We start from the raw sequence: 19,836 nt of genomic DNA on the forward strand, positions 1-19,836 counted from the left end.
TTGTTGAAACTGAAAGAATTAGAAATAAACATGTAGGAGAGTGTAATATTTAAAGTCTATTATGTTTAAGCCTATAAGCCTATAAACAATAAGCTCTTTAAGACCTAGAATATGTGTTATGCTCTGTGGAGCAGACAGCTGGATCTTTGTTTATGGCTAAGACTCATTTACCATGATGGTGGTACAAGTTATAGCTCAAAGAAAGTGTCCAATAAAGCTCCTGTTTGGCACAGCTGATTTCCCAGGTTTGAATTTCCTCTTTTCAACTGAAGTTTCAAAAGACCTACCTCAGTCTGATCATTCAAAACACTTGAGGAGCTCAAGTTCTAAATTTATTTGTGAAGTCTACGTATTTTTGGTGGGTGTCTGTGAAAATAGTTGTATGCAGTCGGCTCTCCTAATCCACCCACCACCTTGCATACGGTAGTTATGAGCAGCCTTACCTGACCTGCTTGACAACTCAACAGATTCTGAAAAAGCCATCTTGTCTATAAGGTCTGCTCAGACATGTGGGTCCTGCTCATGTTCCTGACATCTTTAAGTTGATCTTGAAAATTTGCCATATGAAACTGCTAGTTTAGATCCTCTTGTAGGTCAGACACAAGACATTTCAAGTGAAACACTCAGTCAAGCTATGCTAAAGAGCTAGAAACACTAGATGTGGCCATTTAAAATATAATTATCTCCTGGAAGTACAAGCAGCAGTTAGTACAAACACTGACTTCCCTTATAAAATGTTAAGTATTTCTGAGTATATCTTCATTTTCCCTCCATCGAAATATGAACCAACAAACTGGAGTTTTCTATACAAACCAAAACTGTGAAGACTATATGTATGTTGCAAATCACTTTTGATAGCTCACCATTTCCACTCCCTTTAACTTATGCAGTTCCACTTTAACAATGAATATGCAGAAAACCCTGTAATCCTTCACTTTATATTATTTATGCTCCATTATTTTTGGGGCTGTGGTGAGTCTGGAAGGAGACAAGGAGAGGAAAAAAAAAGTGTTCTATGTATATTCCTCCTAGCCTTTCAGATCAAATAGGTAACTCTTAACTGCCTTTTTCCTCATTTCAAAAAGGTATCTGTTGAGCTGAGGCTCATGGCCTCAATGCAACCCGAACTATAGCAAATATTCTCAAGGGGCAAACATGTTTTCCCTGGTTATGTTGTCCCTCACACTGCAGAACATGGGATCCAAAACATTCAGCTGCTCTTCAGTCTGCCTGAACTGCCCACAACAGACAGATGCCAGTGAAACCTCCAGGGGAGAGGGCAGTGCCAGCATTATGTGTTATTACCTTTTCTCCCTTAGAAAACTGAATTGATGATGGATGTGACCATTCAAGATGGCAAAACTCCCAACTGCACCTCTAATCCAACAACCACCTGTAATATTTTGTTAAAGGAGCACACTCATTGTCTCTTGAGCTTGTAACTAAAACCTTGGATTCTCCAGACCTATACATACCAAAAAATCCCCAGTCTTTGTATTACATGGCTTGCCAATTGTTTTTTTTTTTTTTTTCTAAACATCTTCTTTCTGAAAGGAGTTCAACAAAAAGTTCAACCACCCAGCTGAAAATTTGCACTATTATAATAGAAAAGGCTTAGGTATTTTGGTGATGTATTAGAAATAGGATACACTTTCTCATCTGTCTTTCAGTGGAACTTCCCAGTGGTTATGTTTATCTGGAAGATTGCCCCTGCCCTTTGTTGTGGAAACACGGTGGTTGTCAAACCAGCAGAACAAACTCCACTCAGTGCCCTTTACATGGGATCCTTAATTAAAGAGGTAAGTCACCAACAACAGAGCTAATTGCCCCTCTCAGAAATGTAAGAGTATACTGCAGCTGAAATGCCACAAAGGTAATATAAGACAGGCTCATTGCATGCCTAGCCTTGCACTGTGGAACTTACCTTGCTGCAAACCAGTGAAGCCAAACCAGGGCAAAAGCATGCACATCTTTCAGCCTAGTACACCCACAAAAAATCCCACAACAGCAATTTAGTAAACTCCATTCTTTAGCAAATATTTTTGTATTACAAAAGCACAGTACTTTTCAGAGTCAAAAGCAAGCACTCTGCAAGTGCAGAGTATTTGGAGGTGGGTAGTAATGACTTTATTAGCACAGTTATCACAGAAAAGAACCTGTTTGTACAGTTGTTTTTTTTTTTAACTGAACAAAGTTTTCATCCACCTAAGTTTATTATTAACATGGAACTGTAAAATCAAGCTGGTGACTGCTGCCAAACCTGTGAATTCTCTTCACACAGAAACTGTGAGAAGACACTTTGTGCTCCTGAACAAGGGGTGGGCCAGTTTCTTCAGTAAGCTAGTATCTCTAAAACTAACAATTGTGCCCAGTGCAGCAAACACCCAAAGAGAACAGTAAAACAGTTTAGCTTTCTTCCCAATAGAATCAACAAATACAATCTAAGATGTTCAAAGGTTGGCACAGATGTCAATAATCACCAGTGCAGTAACCTTGCAGAGTTTTAGTGGAAACGACTTGGCACATTTTATAATTCTTCTTTAAAACAATGATTCAGCAGAGCATACTGACTGGTTGTGTGTTAATATTACACAGAAACTAAATGATTATCTAAATGGAGCCATGTCCTGCTATTGCATCACAAACTAAATGCTATTAGATAATACTGGGGAGGAAGAATAACATTTAAAAATATCAGAGAAATCTTCTTTATTAATTTTTAACAATAAGTGTCTGAAAGTGTATTTCTCTGAAAAAAAGTAACTTTACAGGGAAAGTAACTAAATTCTGTTATGATCTAATGAAATATCTATTGTGATATTCTGATTTCTTGAAAGGAAAGCTCAGAAGTGGGAATGTGATAAGTATCCAGAATATCAAAAGTACATTGGAGGCCAAATCCCTGCCAGTGATCACTTCAATATCTGCTTTAGACTTGTGAAAATATCTGAATATCTAATTTCACTTTCTAGTTCCCAAGTGCCCACTTTAAAAAAAAAATATATATATATAGTCACCTCTGGTAACCTTCGCTATCTTGCTTAATAGCACTCACAAGGCTCCCTTACTAATATATAGAGAAGAGCTTCTAAAACAAACATGGAAATTAAATGCTCAAAGAGATATTTCTCTACACAAATTAAGTAAGAAAGTCAATGCTAAGCAAATGGAAAGAACTTCATTGTCTCATCAATTTCAGGGTAAATATTTATCTGGGAAATTAAATTAGCATAGCAAGCATTAACAGACTGTATCTGAGCATGAAACTATATAGAATAGAATAGAAGTTGCTTGAACAAGAGTAACAACCTGGTATCTAAAATGCAGGACATGAGTTTTAGGAGCTCCAAGTCACCACCTGAAATTCACTATTTTCCAAAAAATATGCAGCTGCTGCATGTAATTGCAAAGTCTTATTTAGGGCTATAAAGAGACTTATTGAATTGATAATGTAGGATATGAATCTATTTGATATTTTAATTCTGTGTTCCACAAGTGTCATTGAGATTGTGCAGCTGCTTCATGAAACAACAAAATTCCATCTACTCTTCGAACATCCTTGGAGTTTGCCTGAAAAGCTGCTGGAAGAAAATAGCTTATTTTGCTGTGAATGGAACATATCTAATACAGGATCTATGGAAAACAATGCATTTGTTTTGAACCATAGGAAAAGCTTATTTTCATAAAAAATGTGCAAGATATTGAAACTATCAAAAGTTATTGAAACTATCAATAGATCAACTTTCAATAGATATTGAAACTATCAATCGACTTGTTCATGCTTGGTAGCTGATCTGCCTCTTTTTTGATGTAAACTCTCATGTTACCCACTGTACTTCCAACCTACATCCAGAGTTCCATCATTTTTCTTAACAGAATTTCAGTAGCAGATCATTAATTAAATTCCATCTAGCATGGAGATCAACGTACAGAAATCAGCAGGCACATATGTTGATTCAACAGCTTTAATGAAGCAGATGTGAAAGTAAGCAATATTTCTTTATAGATGTGAGTGAGAAAATTTTTAAAAATATTTCTTCAGAAATGGCACTGAAAAAGAACTAAAGTAATATATTCTTTGGGGGGAAAATAAAGAGATAGTTCAATAACATAAAAGATAGGTGAAAGAAAGAGGGTGTAAATAATGTGAGAATTAAACCTTATTGGCCTCTAGGGATGAGAATAAATATATTTATTCTAAGAAATAAAGGGCTAAGAAAAGGTGGCTGGAGAACTGAAAAGGGAAGACCATGCAACACATGCTCTTATAGTTATTACCCTTCTCAAGATTTACAGGAGTCTTTCTTCCAATTCAGGCAGGATTTCCACCTGGAGTAGTGAATATTGTGCCAGGCTTTGGACCCACCGCTGGAGCAGCAATTTCTCACCACATGGATATAGATAAAGTAGCTTTCACAGGCTCTACAGAGGTACTATAATGAATGCAAGAAAATATAAGCAGGAAATGTGCCCCTCTGATTCCCAGCAATGATTTAATGTCTAACTTATTCAGTGTAATTATTTTAACTGTCTTCTTTCTTAAGGCTGCTGGTTTGTTAAACAAAGTCTGTTTAATGATTTGTTGGTTACTATTAACTTTAAACATATCTAAACAATGTTTCTATTGCTGGAAAGCCCTTTAAACAAAGGCAGTCCATGAGATACAGTAGGTCCTAGTATACCAAGCATATTTTAAGTCTTACTCCTTTAAACCAAAACTTTTTCATAACATTCTTTTTTTAAGAAGTTCTGTTATCTTTGAGTTTAATAACAATGGGATGACAGGAAGGTACCTAGGAAATCTCATTCTTCAGTCTGCACACATTACGTGAGCCGACAGACTTTTTGGTATTTCAGTGATACTTAGTATCATCTGGGTGGTCTTAGAATAGTGTTTGAATATGTAGCTTTTTAAAAGGAAGGTCACTCTTAGTTTTCCCTAACCTTCACTCTGAAAAACTGTGAGTGCTATAATTGAATATTTCTCATTACAGGTTATATATAGGATTAAGGATTAGCTATTTCTTTGATACAGTTCATTATATTGTCTGTCTAAATGCATGCTAAATGGAAAAGCTGCTATCTGGTCTCAACTTCTTGGCTAGAGACTCCAAAATAAATATCATTGCTTCATGTCAGAGATCAGTACACACTGAGTGCAAGAGCTATGTTTACTTTCAGAAACCTTCAGCTCTACAGTAATGGGAAATGAAAACAACCCAAAACCCTGACATCTGAGAAATATCCCACAGATGTTCCCAATAGACAGTGACAACTACAGTTCCCAGTGCCCAGTGAACCTCCAAAGGCAGATGGACCAGAGGGTCTTTTCTAGAGTTTGGTGACTGTTCTCTTCCAGCAGTGCAATTTAGCAATGAGAAATGATGGCAGGAAGGCTGACAGAGGGAGGAAGTTTGCCTAATGGTTGCTACTCACAGGCAGTTAGATACCACAGACACAAGAGCTACAAGCAGATTTTTCCTTCACAGCTTTTCCAGGGCAATTCACAGTAAGTAGTTCCTTCAGCCATGTAATCAGTAGAAAAAAGCAGGGTATGGGTTCTAGCTTGCAGTGTTCATTTTCTCCTCTTCATTCATCCAAGAGAGAAATTGAAAAGAGGAAGAGTGTTCTTGCAGCCAGTGTAGGTTTTCTCATAAACTTTGTACATTAAAGAGCCTTCTCATGCATAAAACAAAGGAATTTTAACCTAATGGGAGTAACAGGTGAAGCAGCAACCTGTGCCTGCTTTAGATTAGAGATACGTGCAAGTAAAGTGGTAGTAACCAAAAAAAACACCATATATCTTTGGCAGTTAACATTACAGGGGGAAACTTCTAGAAAACATTTCCAGTTCATAGGGTACATTCAGTTGTTTTATTTTAACTTATTTTTCATTTCATTACTGGGATAGTAGAAATCTCTTAACTGATTTTCACTTTTGAGGAAATTATAAAAGTATTATAGAGGTCATTATGAACTTTTTTGACATGAAGCTGTCCTCTTCCTACCTTTTAGGTTGGCAAACTGATTAAAGAAGCAGCAGGAAAGAGCAATCTGAAGAGAGTTACCTTGGAACTTGGAGGAAAAAGTCCTAACATTATATTTGCAGATGCAGATTGTTAGTAGCAATTTTATTATATGAACTAGTATTATTGCAAATCCAATGCAATTTTTCCTTTCTTTGTCAGTAAATTATTTTAACCTTTTCAAAAAAGAAGTAATTTTTAATGTATTCTGGTCATGCCATAATTTTAAGTTAGATTGCCACCAAAATCGATTGCTTCTGAATAGATGTAGAGCTCTGAAAGACTGTTCACTCTAATGTAATTAATGATCATCCTAATGAAGCATGAAGGAATAATGAAAATAAGATAGAAGGATCTTAAACAAGTTTATTAACTTTCTGTCTGAATACTTTTCTTGATACTCCTGACAGGGCAAATAATATTAAATCCACATTTCCCACAGAATATCTGAATGTATGTTCAGCTAGGTGTACCATGATGCTCTTGAGAAGGGTAGTGTGGACATAAATAAATGGTTGTATATCTGTGTTTTAAAGAGCCATAAAAATAAAAATGCTAGAAAGGAAAATTAGATAGATGACAAAGGTTAGTAATGAATTTATGGTGTGACGATTCAGGTTTATGATCTGACGAACTCTGCATTTCTTTGCAGTGGATGCTGCTGTGGAATTTGCCCATATTGGTCTGTTCTATCATCAGGGACAATGCTGTATAGCAGGATCTAGGATTTTTGTGGAAGAGCCTATTTATGATGAGTTTGTTCGCAGGAGCATTGAAAGAGCAAAGAAGTATACTCTTGGGGATCCTCTGAAGCCTGGTGTACAGCAAGGCCCTCAAGTGAGTGATATTACATGTTTTCACCCTAATTCTGTCATGACACCACAATTTAATGTCTTTCTAAACCTACTGTTGCAGTAATTTCAAGGCTAAGTACAGTTTTGTAGAGGTTAGTCTGGAATACAAAGAGGAAGAAATCAGAGGGATTGTTGTTTGTGCCAATATCATAGGCTTAAGGTCTCTTTCTCTTTTTATTATCGAAGAGTAAAAATTATTTAAAAAATGAAATGCTTTGAGAAAGCTACAGTGCAAGATCTGTAAAAGTGCAAGTACAATCACCTATGTCATGTTAGAGTTTGCTAACTTTTCATTCGGATAGTGCCACTGTGACTAGCTTGAAGAAATAAGACTTTCAATATCTTTTCCTTTTTCACAGCCCTAGACTTTTATTATGCTGCTCTCAGTTTTAGAATATTGCACAATTAAAATGCAAGAGGTTTTTTTTTTTTTCTCCTTTTGTCAAAAGATCATACCAACAGCTTTCCCATCAAATGAATGTTAAAATGCAGCATTAAAATCCATTGCTATCACAATGCTGTGAACTCAACACTGTTACAATAGTTCTCATCTAGTCTTATTTCCACATCAGCTTATACTGCAGGACACGGAATAAAAGCATGGGAAAAAGTGCAGTAGTAGAGAGAAAAAAAAAGTAGGAGACAAAACCACTCCCATGCATTTGATAGAGTAACATATTCTTTATTGGTTATCACAGTCATTTTGAGTAATAAAAGACACCCGGTAAATTGGAAAAAATGCACTCCAAGCCACAAAACATTTGAGAAATTTAAAAATATTATTTTGATATCCTGGATTATGTTTTGATAAAGAAAATAAATTCAGCAGCATAAATTTAAAAGTCAAAGGGCAGGAAGATTCAAAAAAGTAAACTCAATTTGTCTAGTGTACAGCTAATATAACAGAAATGCTCTCTCATATTATAGTGACTTTACTGAGTTTGAATTTCATGCTAACAATTTAAATGAGAGATGTAAATACACTCTTACTAAAAAATTAAGTTAAATGTGAAAAAAGCAATAATGAAAATACTTGAATGAGCATAAAGACTCTTTTCTCCTCCAGTCTCATAATTTGTCAAAGCCTTTTTGGACTTCTTTTTATCCTTAGCAACCTTTAGCTGAAGCTTAACTATTTTATAGATTAGAAAAAATTACTCCTTTTAGAACTGGTATGATCCCATTTAATGGAAAATTGTAATTATGGGTATAGCTGCATTTCTTTTATGGTAGTTATGTTAAATATCCCTCTTTGTCATCAGATCCTTGTTATGCTTTCTAGAATAATTATTTCTAGAAACAAAAAATTATAGCCTGTATCAGGTCTATTCACTGTGGTGTACTGTCACAGAGAAAAAGCCATATTTTTCTCCAGCTCATAGGGACACAGTTTTAGGTTAATAAGCTAGAAGACCAACTGTTATCAGTATGTGTTGTTTTCATTCCTGAAATTTAATTTAGATTGATAAGGAGCAGTATAAAAAAATCCTGGAGCTAATTGAGAGTGGGAAAAAAGAAGGAGCCAAACTGGAATGTGGAGGAGGTCCATGGGGAGACAAGGGTTACTTCATCCAGCCCACAGTTTTTTCTAATGTTACGGATGATATGCGCATCGCCAAAGAAGAGGTAAATAAATTTTCAGTAGTCTCTCCTCTCTCTGGAAGTCGTCTATTTAAATATCTGTACAAAATATTCATTTAGAAGATCAAGTGACTACATGAAAATTCTCTCATTAAACCTGCTGTTCCATCCTGGTGGTGTTTAAAGTCCTTTTGTTGTTTTCTGGTGCCCATTTCACCAGATTGCTCAAGGAGGGAGAGGAGTATGAGGCTGCCCTGCCAGCAAAGGCTCCTGCAGTAGATAAATGCTGGGGTTTAGATTATTTGCATTGCTCCATACTGTCCATGTCTCACATATCAAAGTCACAGTGACCTGTAAACCTTGGAGGCACAATTTATGAATGTTCTACACTGCCTAAGAAGCCACTTGGTGCTTGTATGCACCAGGTGGCTACTTTGCAATGTTAGAAACTAGTTGGTCTGTGCTTCCCAGAGACATTTTGTTTGTGGCATTTCATTTTGCCCCTGTGGGATTACTTAACTTAGATCAGTTTGCAGATGTGTCTACACTTCATTGAAGAATCTGCTACTGTCCCAACTAAGATGACAATGCTAGAGCACCAGTGACTGTCTGGAAGGAACCAGAGACATTTGGGAATGCTGAGCTGCCATCTGAGCTAGTTGTCTACATAAAGACTCAAAGTCAAGTCATGACCTCTTCGCTGTGGTTTTTTTTTTTTTTTACGTTTACCTTAATTAATAACTCCTGCAATTGGGCTGCAATTGGTGTCCATTATATTACTTCTTATTAGAAAGCTGATGCAGTCTCCTAAACATACTTACTACATCCGGCAAGAGCCAACAGCCTGAGTTAAAATGAACACCACAGCATTTAGAAATAATTGTGACAGGAAGAGGGCTGTAAAACATGATAGACCAGTATGAGACAGAATTTGGATTGTTTCCACCATACTATGAGTCAAGTAGGAAACAGCACAGTTACAATTTTTTCACAGTTCTGTTAGTTACCCTTTGGCCAGCAGTACCAGAATTGCTCCTCACATTATTTTAAGTGTAATGAACAAAGAAGCTATGAGTAGCCAAGACAGTTTAAATAATATTAAACTTTAAAGATTGTCTGAGTTTTGAAGCTCACAACTTCAATACTGGAGGAATGTTCAGTGGTTTTCTGACCTACGGAAATCAATCCTTAGAACTCTAGCTAGAAACCAGCACTAAAAACTCAGTCAAGTAGAAAGCTCACAGTCTATGGAAATATGATTAGTTAGATGTTGTAATACTCCCTCAGCCTACATAGTCTTGGTGTTCTGTGGTAGGCATGGGTACCTCTGGCTGAGAACTCTGAACAATGGTAGCAGGAAAGCTGAACCTGAAAGACTATTCTCTTACTTGACACCCACATGGAAAGCAGAATTAGTTGTTTAACTTGGAGTACATTCTCAGTTGTGCAGCTACCTGCAGGAATAGAATTCTAATTGCAAATTTAGGTGAATGAAAAAATTGAATGTCTTTCTTGACTTTAAAAATGCAGCTTGTCCAGAAAACATGAGTTTGTTGGTAATCAGTAGCACACTGTGACACCATATTAACTACCTTTATAATGGGTGCCTTTTGATCATTGTTTCTTTGTTTCCATTGTTCATTTATTGTTTTATGAACTATTTACAATAGGTAATCTTGACTTCCTTCATATTGCAAAAATCTTTATGCAAATTTATAGTAATTTTTAGAACTTTATTCACTCTTGACTGAATGAATTCAGGAATAAGGTCATCTTACAAAAGTAAACTTAAAAAAATCAATTACTTCAAATAGTAAGTTATTCTAGTTCACTTCATATGTTTACATGTGTTTGATACAGATATTTGGACCTGTTCAACAAATCATGAAGTTTAAAACCATAGATGAAGTTATCAGGAGGGCAAATAATACCACCTATGGCTTAGCAGCAGCAGTTTTTACCAAAGACATTGACAAAGCATTGACATTTGCAGCTGCCCTTCAGGCTGGAACAGTATGGTAAGTAAAGTTTTTAAAATTCTTACTTTAGATCTTTAGGTGTCAATGGCACTAATTGTAAGACATATTCACAGTATTTTGGGTGGTCTTTTTAATATTTATTCCTTGTCATCTTTATAGAGGTAGATCATTGTCTCTTCTGTTTATCTTTCCCACATGTTTCCCTATTTAATGTGTTACTAAATAATTACTTCTTACTAGTCATCATGCCATTTTCCGATAAACTTAGTCAAAAAAAACCCGAAAATTTACTTGCTAAAAAGAGAAAGAAGCAAAAGAAAATGCTGTGAGAGTGCCCTTTACTTCAGGATCTGGGGGTAGCCCAATAGATAATTAATGAGATCATTTTTGGTATTGTGTAAAGAAGTTAATTATCTGAAGTTCAGTGGCCGTTAGCCTGGGCAGAGCCTTTCCCATTTCTGTAAAGGGACAGATTGATAAAATGTGATTGAACGAAGAAAGGATATACAAGCTGGGAGAATTACTACAAGGCCAACTATTTCCAGCAATAGAAATGAAGAGGCATCCTAATTGGAGCTGGAAAATAAAAAGCTAAGAAATGAAAGAGTGAAAGCTTGGAGGCATAGCAGGGTCTAATGACAATCACTGACAAAGACCTGCACTTCCCTACAGTTATTTCAATGCATCAGAAGGAGAACAACCAATTTTACTTGAATGCAAAACCTGTGTCCAATTTACATTTTATTTGAAAGCACCGGCAACCAGCACAAATTCCTGCCTAAAGCCTGTGATCTAAGAACATATGCTTTCCAAAAATAAGTTAACAGTCTCACCTTCAGATTTGGTATTCTTTATATGGAAGAAAGTTTAGAATAGAAGTGGAATATTCGGGATTTGCTCTTACATGATTGGTGGTCTAGGAATCCTTGGCTATGAACAGAATCTCTTTTGCTGAAACCAGTAGAGTGGCAAGGAGGATAGAATATAAGATATGAAAACAGAAAATATTTGATTTGACAAGGTTGTAAGACAAAAAGAGCTACTCTGCAGCGAAATGGGATGCATATTTTACCAAAATTCTTCATACCTAAAAATTTGCCTGTGAAATTCCTTTCTTAGTTATTATTGTGTCTTTGTTCTCAACCACAATACTGAATAAGGTTTAAATGAGAATCAAACAGAACTTCCTAAATATATAGTGAAGCTATCCTGAGTTTATCTATTGGAAGAGTAGATAAACTCTTCTGCTGAACACTTATCTGTGGATAACCTTTTGTGAGAGAGCTTATGTACAAATTAGAAATTTTATTGCAATGATCAGAGAAAGATATGACTGTCTCTCGGCTTGAAGACCCTTGCTGAGTTTAAGTACTCTTATAACTGTAGTTGCTTTTGATGCTTCATTTATCTCAAATTCAAACTACATATATTTTTGCAAATATACTTAGATGTTGTTTGTGACTATGACCATAGGCTTTTGGAGGTGATAGAAAACCCCTGATTTTTCGGAAGTGAAAAGAAATTGTTTCGCACTGTCAAAAGTAATTTTTGTGTTCTTCCAGGGTTAATTGCTATAGTGCATTGTCTGCTCAGTGTCCCTTTGGAGGTTTTAAGATGTCAGGAAATGGACGAGAAATGTAAGTAAATACTTTTAAAGCTGTAGATTCACAGGAAATTCAAAATGAAATTCCAAAGCCTGACTTAAAATATGCATAACTAGGATGTCCCATTTGAGATTTTGGCAAATAAGTCTCTAGAGTGCTTAGAAGCATCATGTTGTCAGAGGCAATGTCAACCAGCAATTCCTTTACAAAATAAATAAGAAAATTTCTTAGAGGCACACTTTTTCAATATGACTAATTTGCAGTCTATCATCGTTGCAGTATACTGGTAAGCAAAACTGACCATTGTGTTTATGGTTTACAGTTTTTGCATATATAGAGAAATTCTCATTTTCATGAAGATTAATCTGTGGGTAGTTTGTGCAATCTTCTTTAAATGCTAGGTTTTGAAAACACAAGACTTTCCAAAATCCTTGATTTAAGCAAGATTTTTCAGTTAAAAGCTTTTGAAACTAATATTTTTACAGTATGTGCCAGTCAGGTCAAAAGTTTTGATGAAAATAATCCTCTGTAGTCTTTGGACCTTTGTTTTTCCCAGAATAGAAGCACAGTAGCACACATATATTATAAACTAATCAAATTTTTTCAAACCCCTGAGTTTTAATCCTGTTTCAACTTGCATCATATCCAGTCTTACTTGCATTTTTTGTAAAAAAATGCCATATGTACAAGAACAAACTATTTTTAAAGCAATGAGTAAAAATTAGCATATGTAAGCCTTCTTTTTTTATTAAAATAAATACATAACACTTCTAATGAACCACAGAATGACTAAAAAAGATATATATATAGGTGAGGCCCTTCAGAGCTTCTCTTTATGTAGTTTCTTCAGAGATAAAGGGTAGTGTTTTCATACTTGCTCATCACTGGGCACAATCTGCTTCTGATGGCAGAGCTCCCACTGACTTCAAAAGAAACAGTCAAGCCAATGTTGCGAGCTTTAGAAACCTGGAAATTGAAACTCTTAAATAATTTAGGCCATTTTTATCAAATACAGCTTTGCCTTTGTTGGGTGCGGGTGCCAATAATTGGGAGATAATCAATTCTGAATTACAGTCTTTTTCAGAAATATTTTTTTGATTTATTTGCTGGATATTACAGACTATCAAAAATGTTCTCTATAACAGTACATTTTAAAGAAATGAATCTTTCATGCTAACAAAGTTTTCAGGTTCAAAGTCACAATTATCAGACCAATAAAAATATTCCCATTATAGGACAAGGAAAAAATCATCACCAGATATCTGTCATGAGAAAATTTGTAAATATGTGACAACCATTTCTAGGTGAAGTGGAAATATGTGTGCAAAACCTACACTGAAAAAAATAGGATGTGGTTGAGTTAAGCCACTGACTTCCTTGATCCTAGAATAAAATTATCCATATAAATGAAGGGAATTAGTAAACATTTTCATCCAGCACAAGTGTCCTGAGCAGAGATTCCTGTTTTGCTTATATATCTATCTAATAAGACAGCATTGAGATCTATGTAACATTACAGTGTAGCAAACCCTTGTTCCACAGAGCAATCAGTCATATCTAAATAGTTTGAGTACATCAGATGTCAAATAGTTAGGAATACAAACAAGCTTCATCTCATCACTGAAAACATAAAGGTGAAACATGCTCATAACATGCCAAAGATTTCAACTCTTTCACTGCCTCAGTTTTCATCATGGAATAATTTTGTCCCCATCTGCTTGAGATGAAGTTCCTATTCTTTGACTCTGGAGAAAGCTCTTGACATCAGAAGAGCTTTACAAATAACTTGCTGAACATACTTGTGAAGATCTAACATGCTATTGATCTGCTGTACAGAAATCCAGTTTAGAAACACTCTAAATTAAACACCACTCACAGAAATAAAACTACTCTCTGCCATTTTTCTCAGGAGACCGTTGCTGTAGCTTTTCAAAAGGTTTCCAGCAGCAGTCTAGCTGCACAGTTCTCTTCCAAATATGTCCAGTGTACTTGTTATATATCCAGCCAATTGCACACTACCACTGAAAATCCCATCCAGAAGAAAACTCATATAAAAAGCATTAGCATAAATGTCGCTGTTGAGGTAGGATGAGAACAATGAACTCCAGTTCAGAAGGCAACAAGGAAAACTCTACTTTATTTCAAATGCACCGCTCTATTTATAGAGAACATCGTGCAGACCAATTTCATTGGTCTTAAAGTAAAAACATCTCCCACCATTGGTGCTCTGTGAATGATGCATGGTGGCAGAACATATCTATAAACAATGTAAACAACAAGAGAGATAGTGAATTATTTACATTTCTTTGAAACTTTCCCAGGCCCAGCCTGGTTAGAAACCTCTCTGTTTCTCTCTGACTGAACTGAGAATACCCATACATAAATGCTGCTCTTGGTTCTCTTTTATCTAGGGGAGAATATGGACTTCATGAATACACAGAAGTTAAGACTGTCACCATCAAAATCCCTCAAAAGAACTCGTAATGTTGTTTGAGGTGCAGAAATTAATATCTTCAAATTAATCTGAAAAGACTATCTGAATTCTTAATTGTTTTGTAGTCCAATTGATGCATTAACTTTTCTCCTTTCTGACTGTATAAGAGGTACCTTCTTACATTAACAATATATGGAGTAGTATAGAAAAACTTAATGTGATTAATTATGAAAAATATCTTTAATGTCTGGTTCACAGCTAACTCATTTTAAAATTCAAAAACAGAAAGATCTACTTTTGTTTGCAGTTGTAGTTCTCTGTAGTGTTATGAAAATTTTCCTTTTTCAGTATATTTTACAAGTACAGTTTGAATTTATGTGCTTTTGTACGTGTTAGATGTCAAGTTCTCCTTGCATTTGCTTTGTGGCCTTAACAAAAACACTAAAGAGTAGTTACCAGATGTTTCTATGTTTCTCTAGATAAATTTCTCAGACTATTAAAGTTTTTCATCATGCTACATGAATGTAATCTGCATAATGTTAAAAAATATTAAAATTCACCTACAAAACCTAGTACTTCTCCCTTCATTAGTCTTTTCTATTACACCAGTTTACCTATGTAAAATGTATCACAAAGGCACCAGTGGCATGTTCAGGTCATCAGAAATAAACTACATCTGCTATATGGAGGCTAAAGACCCCAATATTTTGCCAGTATTATAACTGGAAAGTAGACAATTTGCAAAGAGCCAGCACTTGGCTTTACAGTGGTAAGTGCATAACAAATTTTAATAGACATATGAGCAAGAAACAGTGAAGAGAAAGAAAAGGAGGGGAGGGAAGGCAATCCCCTTTGTGATTTATACCTGCTACATTTCTCCAGTACTCACATACTTTCATGTAACTTGCCTGTTCTCTTCCCTCTTCTTTCCTCCTCTAATCCATTGTCTCTTTTCATCCTTTTTCCTCATCTGTTCCTGATAGCTGCTTATTCTCATAAAGGCCCTCTTCGAACACCTCTGTCCCAAGCCCAGCTCTGGCACTTCACAGCTCTCTAGCAGCTCAGCTGCCAGCACCCTCTGAGGGTCTCTCAGCACCAGCAGCCACCAGATAACCTCTGTGACGGTGGCCTGCAGACAGCCAGTACACAGCCTGCTACTGACAGGCTCATATTTTCTCAGGACTGAATCCAGAGCCACAAGTCAACTCTTGCTAGACAAGTTCAGCCTTACAAATAACCTTGTAGTACAGGCTCTGCCCATTAATAAGAACACAGCACAACAAAAGTTTTTAAGCTGCAAGTATGGAGAATTTGCACAGTATTAAAAGGAAAGAGGGTTCTCTTCATTTGGATACACTGGTCACTTTTTAATTATTTTTCTTTTTAATAAGATACTTAAAACACAGATGAGACTTTCACCCTATGACTCTTCTTAGACTGCCTTTTTCCATTAAGAACCGGACATAAAATTTGTGTTATTTCCCTCCACAGTGTCTACATTATCTATTTTTGGAAGGTATCCATTAAAAATCCCATATTCATGCATCTAAAGTAACTTCATAAGACATAGTTTTCAAACAAATTGAATTCTGGTCCCATATAAGAAACAAGTAAAAGACTAATAAAGGAAAAGAAGGAAGAGTGAATCAAAAGTAAAAGTGTACTGTGAAATAATTAGCAGAGATTTTTCTGCAGAGGATAGCAGACAGAAGAAAGCACAGAAATAAAAACAAATGACAAATGAAGTAAAAAAAAACCCAAAAAAATCTTTAAAAATAAGCTGCAGATAAGAAAAGAATGGCAAAATTATCTGAAAGTCTTGAAAAGTGGCAATGAATACAGTATTACTGAAAACATAGATACAGTGAAGGATTTCATATTTTAAAAGAAATGAAAAGCCATTTGTAGAGTTGGTGGGTCTTCAAAAATCTTTACCATTCAAATTCTGCTTTTGCATTCAAAAGTAGAAATCTCAAAGAAGGATAAATAAGTCAAATTACATTAAGCTTACCTCTGCATTTTCTCATGGATCAGGAGGACAATTCTGAAACTATATTCCTGATCTTCCCAACTTAACTTCTTTACCTGGAAGAAGGATACAGGGAGCAGAATGAGATTCATTTTTGGTGACATTAAGCCAGCAGGCTCACCCATGGTTTCTGGTATGGTCCAACCACTGTAACCATTCAAGTCTTAGAAGCAGACTAGGGCTAGTCAGTGTCCTTTGGCAGCACAGGCCTGCAAATCCAGTCCTACCCATGGTGCCTGTACTGCAAGCCAAAGCAAAGAATGATTTTGGAATATAACACAAGGGAAAACACAGCATAATACAGGGCTATAGGAGAAGGACCAACTGGATCCTTGTAGCATGTATACATATATATTTTCTCCTTAGAATGTCTGAAATATTTTATTAGTGTTCCCAACAATATTGTAAATATGTACTTGGTTCCTGTTAGACAGTCTTGATGGGTAAAGGAAAGCTGGCAATGGTGTTGTTCTGTCAATTTTATTTTTTCAATGCAATCAAAATGTGACATCTAGTAGTGACTTGAAATTGCCTTATTTCAAATGCTTTGAGTCAGAGAAGTGCTTTCATGTGTATATTATGTGTGGTGGGGGCAAGGGAGGAGAAAGAGAGAGGGAGAAAGGGAGAGAGGCAAAGACATTCAGCTGAGGTTTAACACCCAAAGTTTTCATCAGAGTCAAATAGAGATTTGGATTGATCTGATGACACACTGAAGTTGTTCCCAAGAGATGCCTATGTAAAGAGATACACTTTTTGGATGTAAGCTTAAGGAATTCAATGTATGTCATTCCCTTAAAGAGTTGAAATGTGTTTGAAGGAGGCAAACAAGGGTTCACTAAATTTCATAGTCCAGTCTGACTTACATAAGCACGTTTGTTCACACTGTAGAATGATGCCCAAGCCAAAAAAAAAATAAGACTATGGTCCCATTTGTTCCTCAACTGCCAGTTTACTGACTCAAAGGTCAGGGGTGGATTTCTCTCAGAACTGTAGTACTGCTAGTACTAATCACTCTGTTAATAAAAGAAATGTCCTTTCAAAATTAGGCGTGTTTGCAACTATGTTCATAGTATTAGAGTCTCTATCAGATGATGAAATATCTTTGCTATGTCTTTGAATTAAATCTATACATGGGTATGATGACATGTGATCTGAACAGGAATAAATGAGGACTTAAACTCTGCAAATATTACACAGGTGATTAAGGAAACCCTTTCATTCTGGGACTGAATCATTATTATGTTACTCCCATTATGTGCCAAAGCAGCACCATTGAAATTTACTGCAATGAAACACCAGAAGAGCATTAGTTGATCTCTATGTAAATATTCCTTGTAATGTTAGTGAAGCTGTATTCACTAGCTGTGAGTATTTCACAGAGGATGAAATTTAACAAGAGAAATCAGCATGTCCTTTCAAGGCCCCTGAAAACTGACTGCTAGTGTCAGCAGCAGTTATTACATTTTTATTTTATTTTTGAAACCATGATATTTTTCCAATAGTTCTTGAAGGCAATGGCTGTCTAGGTAAATAATGTAGAGCAACATTCCAGCAGATTTAAGTGGGACTATTTCTTTTCCTAGTAGGCTCTTTTTCTAATCCCTTAACACTAATAAAGGCATACCTTTAATATTCATGGAAGTATGACCTAGGACATGATTTTGCAGTTTTATTGGAAAGTTATTTGTTTCAAGGAAATTTATACCACATAGAAAAGAAAACTCTAGAAACCGGGACTCCTTAGGGTTATTTTCTTGCCAACAGTGAGGTGATCCCTGCCCCCTTCCCTGCCTCCAACACACTAATTTTTTTAAGAGAGAGGAAGCTTTTGAATGGCAACAGAAGGACAGAGGTACCCTTAGGCTATTTCAGTCAAAATAGTGAATTTTTAAGGAATTCTCATTCTGTTTCAAGAAAGAAAATTACTGATAATCCCAGACTACCAGATATGCTGGCCTTAAGACAGAGAAGATACAGAAAAATATTCAGAGCAAGAAAGGCATCTGGCTTGGATAAAAAATGAAAATTCCTTGATGAAATAGGTTTTAGAGAAGAATTTGAAAGATGTGGACTTGGCAGCCAAAAGTTTTTTTGGGGAGAAGAGTAGGCCATCTGGGACACAAAGGATAAGTGCAGAAAAGACAAGTGCAAGAAAAAGAGGAGAAAAGGAAGGGAGCAGTAACAGAAGTATAAGGAGTCCAATGAGGAACAAAAGCAAAGCATCACCATGAGATTCTGAAAGATCTCACTGTAAGATCTCATTATAATTTTGAAATATTTAACATGAACTTTAATAGATGAAGTGTTCTTCTCCAGCCCCTCGATCACCATGTTTGCTGTCAGACTATTTTTGAACCACCCGATCCTTCTGCTCCCCGTCTCTTCATTCAAGTCATGGTACAGTTCTCTTGATATTAGTGCTGTTTTCCACATATTCCCCCACTGAAAACTGAGATTTAGATAAGTCCTTATTATGGAAAGTCCACTATAAAATAAAGCAGTAAAAAGAGGTCTCTGAAAATTTGGAAATAATAGTTCCCTGAGGACTTAGTAGGAGGTTTGAAGGACTGCATTATAACGTCTGTTATGCTGAAAGAAAAACAGTGGTGAATATAGTCCTCTGCAAACAAAAGTGGAAAATCTGGAAGCACAACATAAACCAAGTCAGTCAGTTTAGTGTTGCATGAAAAATAGGGCAGGAAAATGATCCAATAAACAGAACTGTGTATGAGGTGATTTGACTGTTAAAAGTCCAGCTTGTGAAACAATCCTCAAAGAGCAGCAACAAAGATGACACCTGCACAGTGTGTGAGTTTGTCCTGGAGAGAACAGGCTAGAGAGTGGCCACACAGCCACACCACAGACAAAAACCACTGGGCCTCAAGAAATAAGAAGCCACAACTCATGATATCCAGGCAGCTTATGGTGAGAAGCAAAGGTCTCGCAAAGGATTCTGGGACCAATTGGGAGTGGCCATGCAGATCAACAGTTCAGGAGTGGCCAGAAGGCTTCTAGAACATTCTATGAGCAACTATATCTATATATCTATACCTATATCTATATCATCTATATCTATATCTATATCTATGCGTGTCAGCACCACTTTGGGGTCTTTTGAAGCAGCCTCTTTATGTTTCATTTTATGCCTTTGCTTATGCCCTTTTATTTATTTAATACAATAAATAGCATGTCAGAGAGATCACCAGCAGTTGGATACATGCTGCAACAGCACAGTACTATAAACTGCCCATGCAAGAGGAGGAGACCATAGCTGGTTTTACACATCACTAGCAGGCAAAGCAAAGAGATTTGGCAGAAGTATTAACCAA

At 36.1% G+C, this 19,836-nt stretch overlaps 1 protein-coding gene across 1 annotated transcript in view; it reads left to right on the top strand.

The window, feature by feature from the left end:
* Window positions 1-15,032, top strand: part of ALDH1A1 (aldehyde dehydrogenase 1 family member A1) — a 31,204-nt gene extending 16,172 nt beyond the window's left edge. The window contains exons 6-13 of the mRNA XM_054004308.1: window positions 1,671-1,799; window positions 4,317-4,430; window positions 6,016-6,118; window positions 6,679-6,863; window positions 8,342-8,506; window positions 10,322-10,479; window positions 12,003-12,077; window positions 14,456-15,032. Of these exons, the coding sequence (XP_053860283.1) occupies window positions 1,671-1,799; window positions 4,317-4,430; window positions 6,016-6,118; window positions 6,679-6,863; window positions 8,342-8,506; window positions 10,322-10,479; window positions 12,003-12,077; window positions 14,456-14,528 (1,002 nt within the window). The 3' untranslated portion in view covers window positions 14,529-15,032. The remainder of the gene's footprint in view (window positions 1-1,670; window positions 1,800-4,316; window positions 4,431-6,015; window positions 6,119-6,678; window positions 6,864-8,341; window positions 8,507-10,321; window positions 10,480-12,002; window positions 12,078-14,455) is intronic.
* The last annotated feature ends 4,804 nt before the right edge of the window (window positions 15,033-19,836 follow it).

Source organism: Vidua macroura, chromosome Z (assembly GCF_024509145.1).
Source record: "Vidua macroura isolate BioBank_ID:100142 chromosome Z, ASM2450914v1, whole genome shotgun sequence".
In the NCBI taxonomy this organism is placed as follows: domain Eukaryota; kingdom Metazoa; phylum Chordata; class Aves; order Passeriformes; family Viduidae; genus Vidua; species Vidua macroura.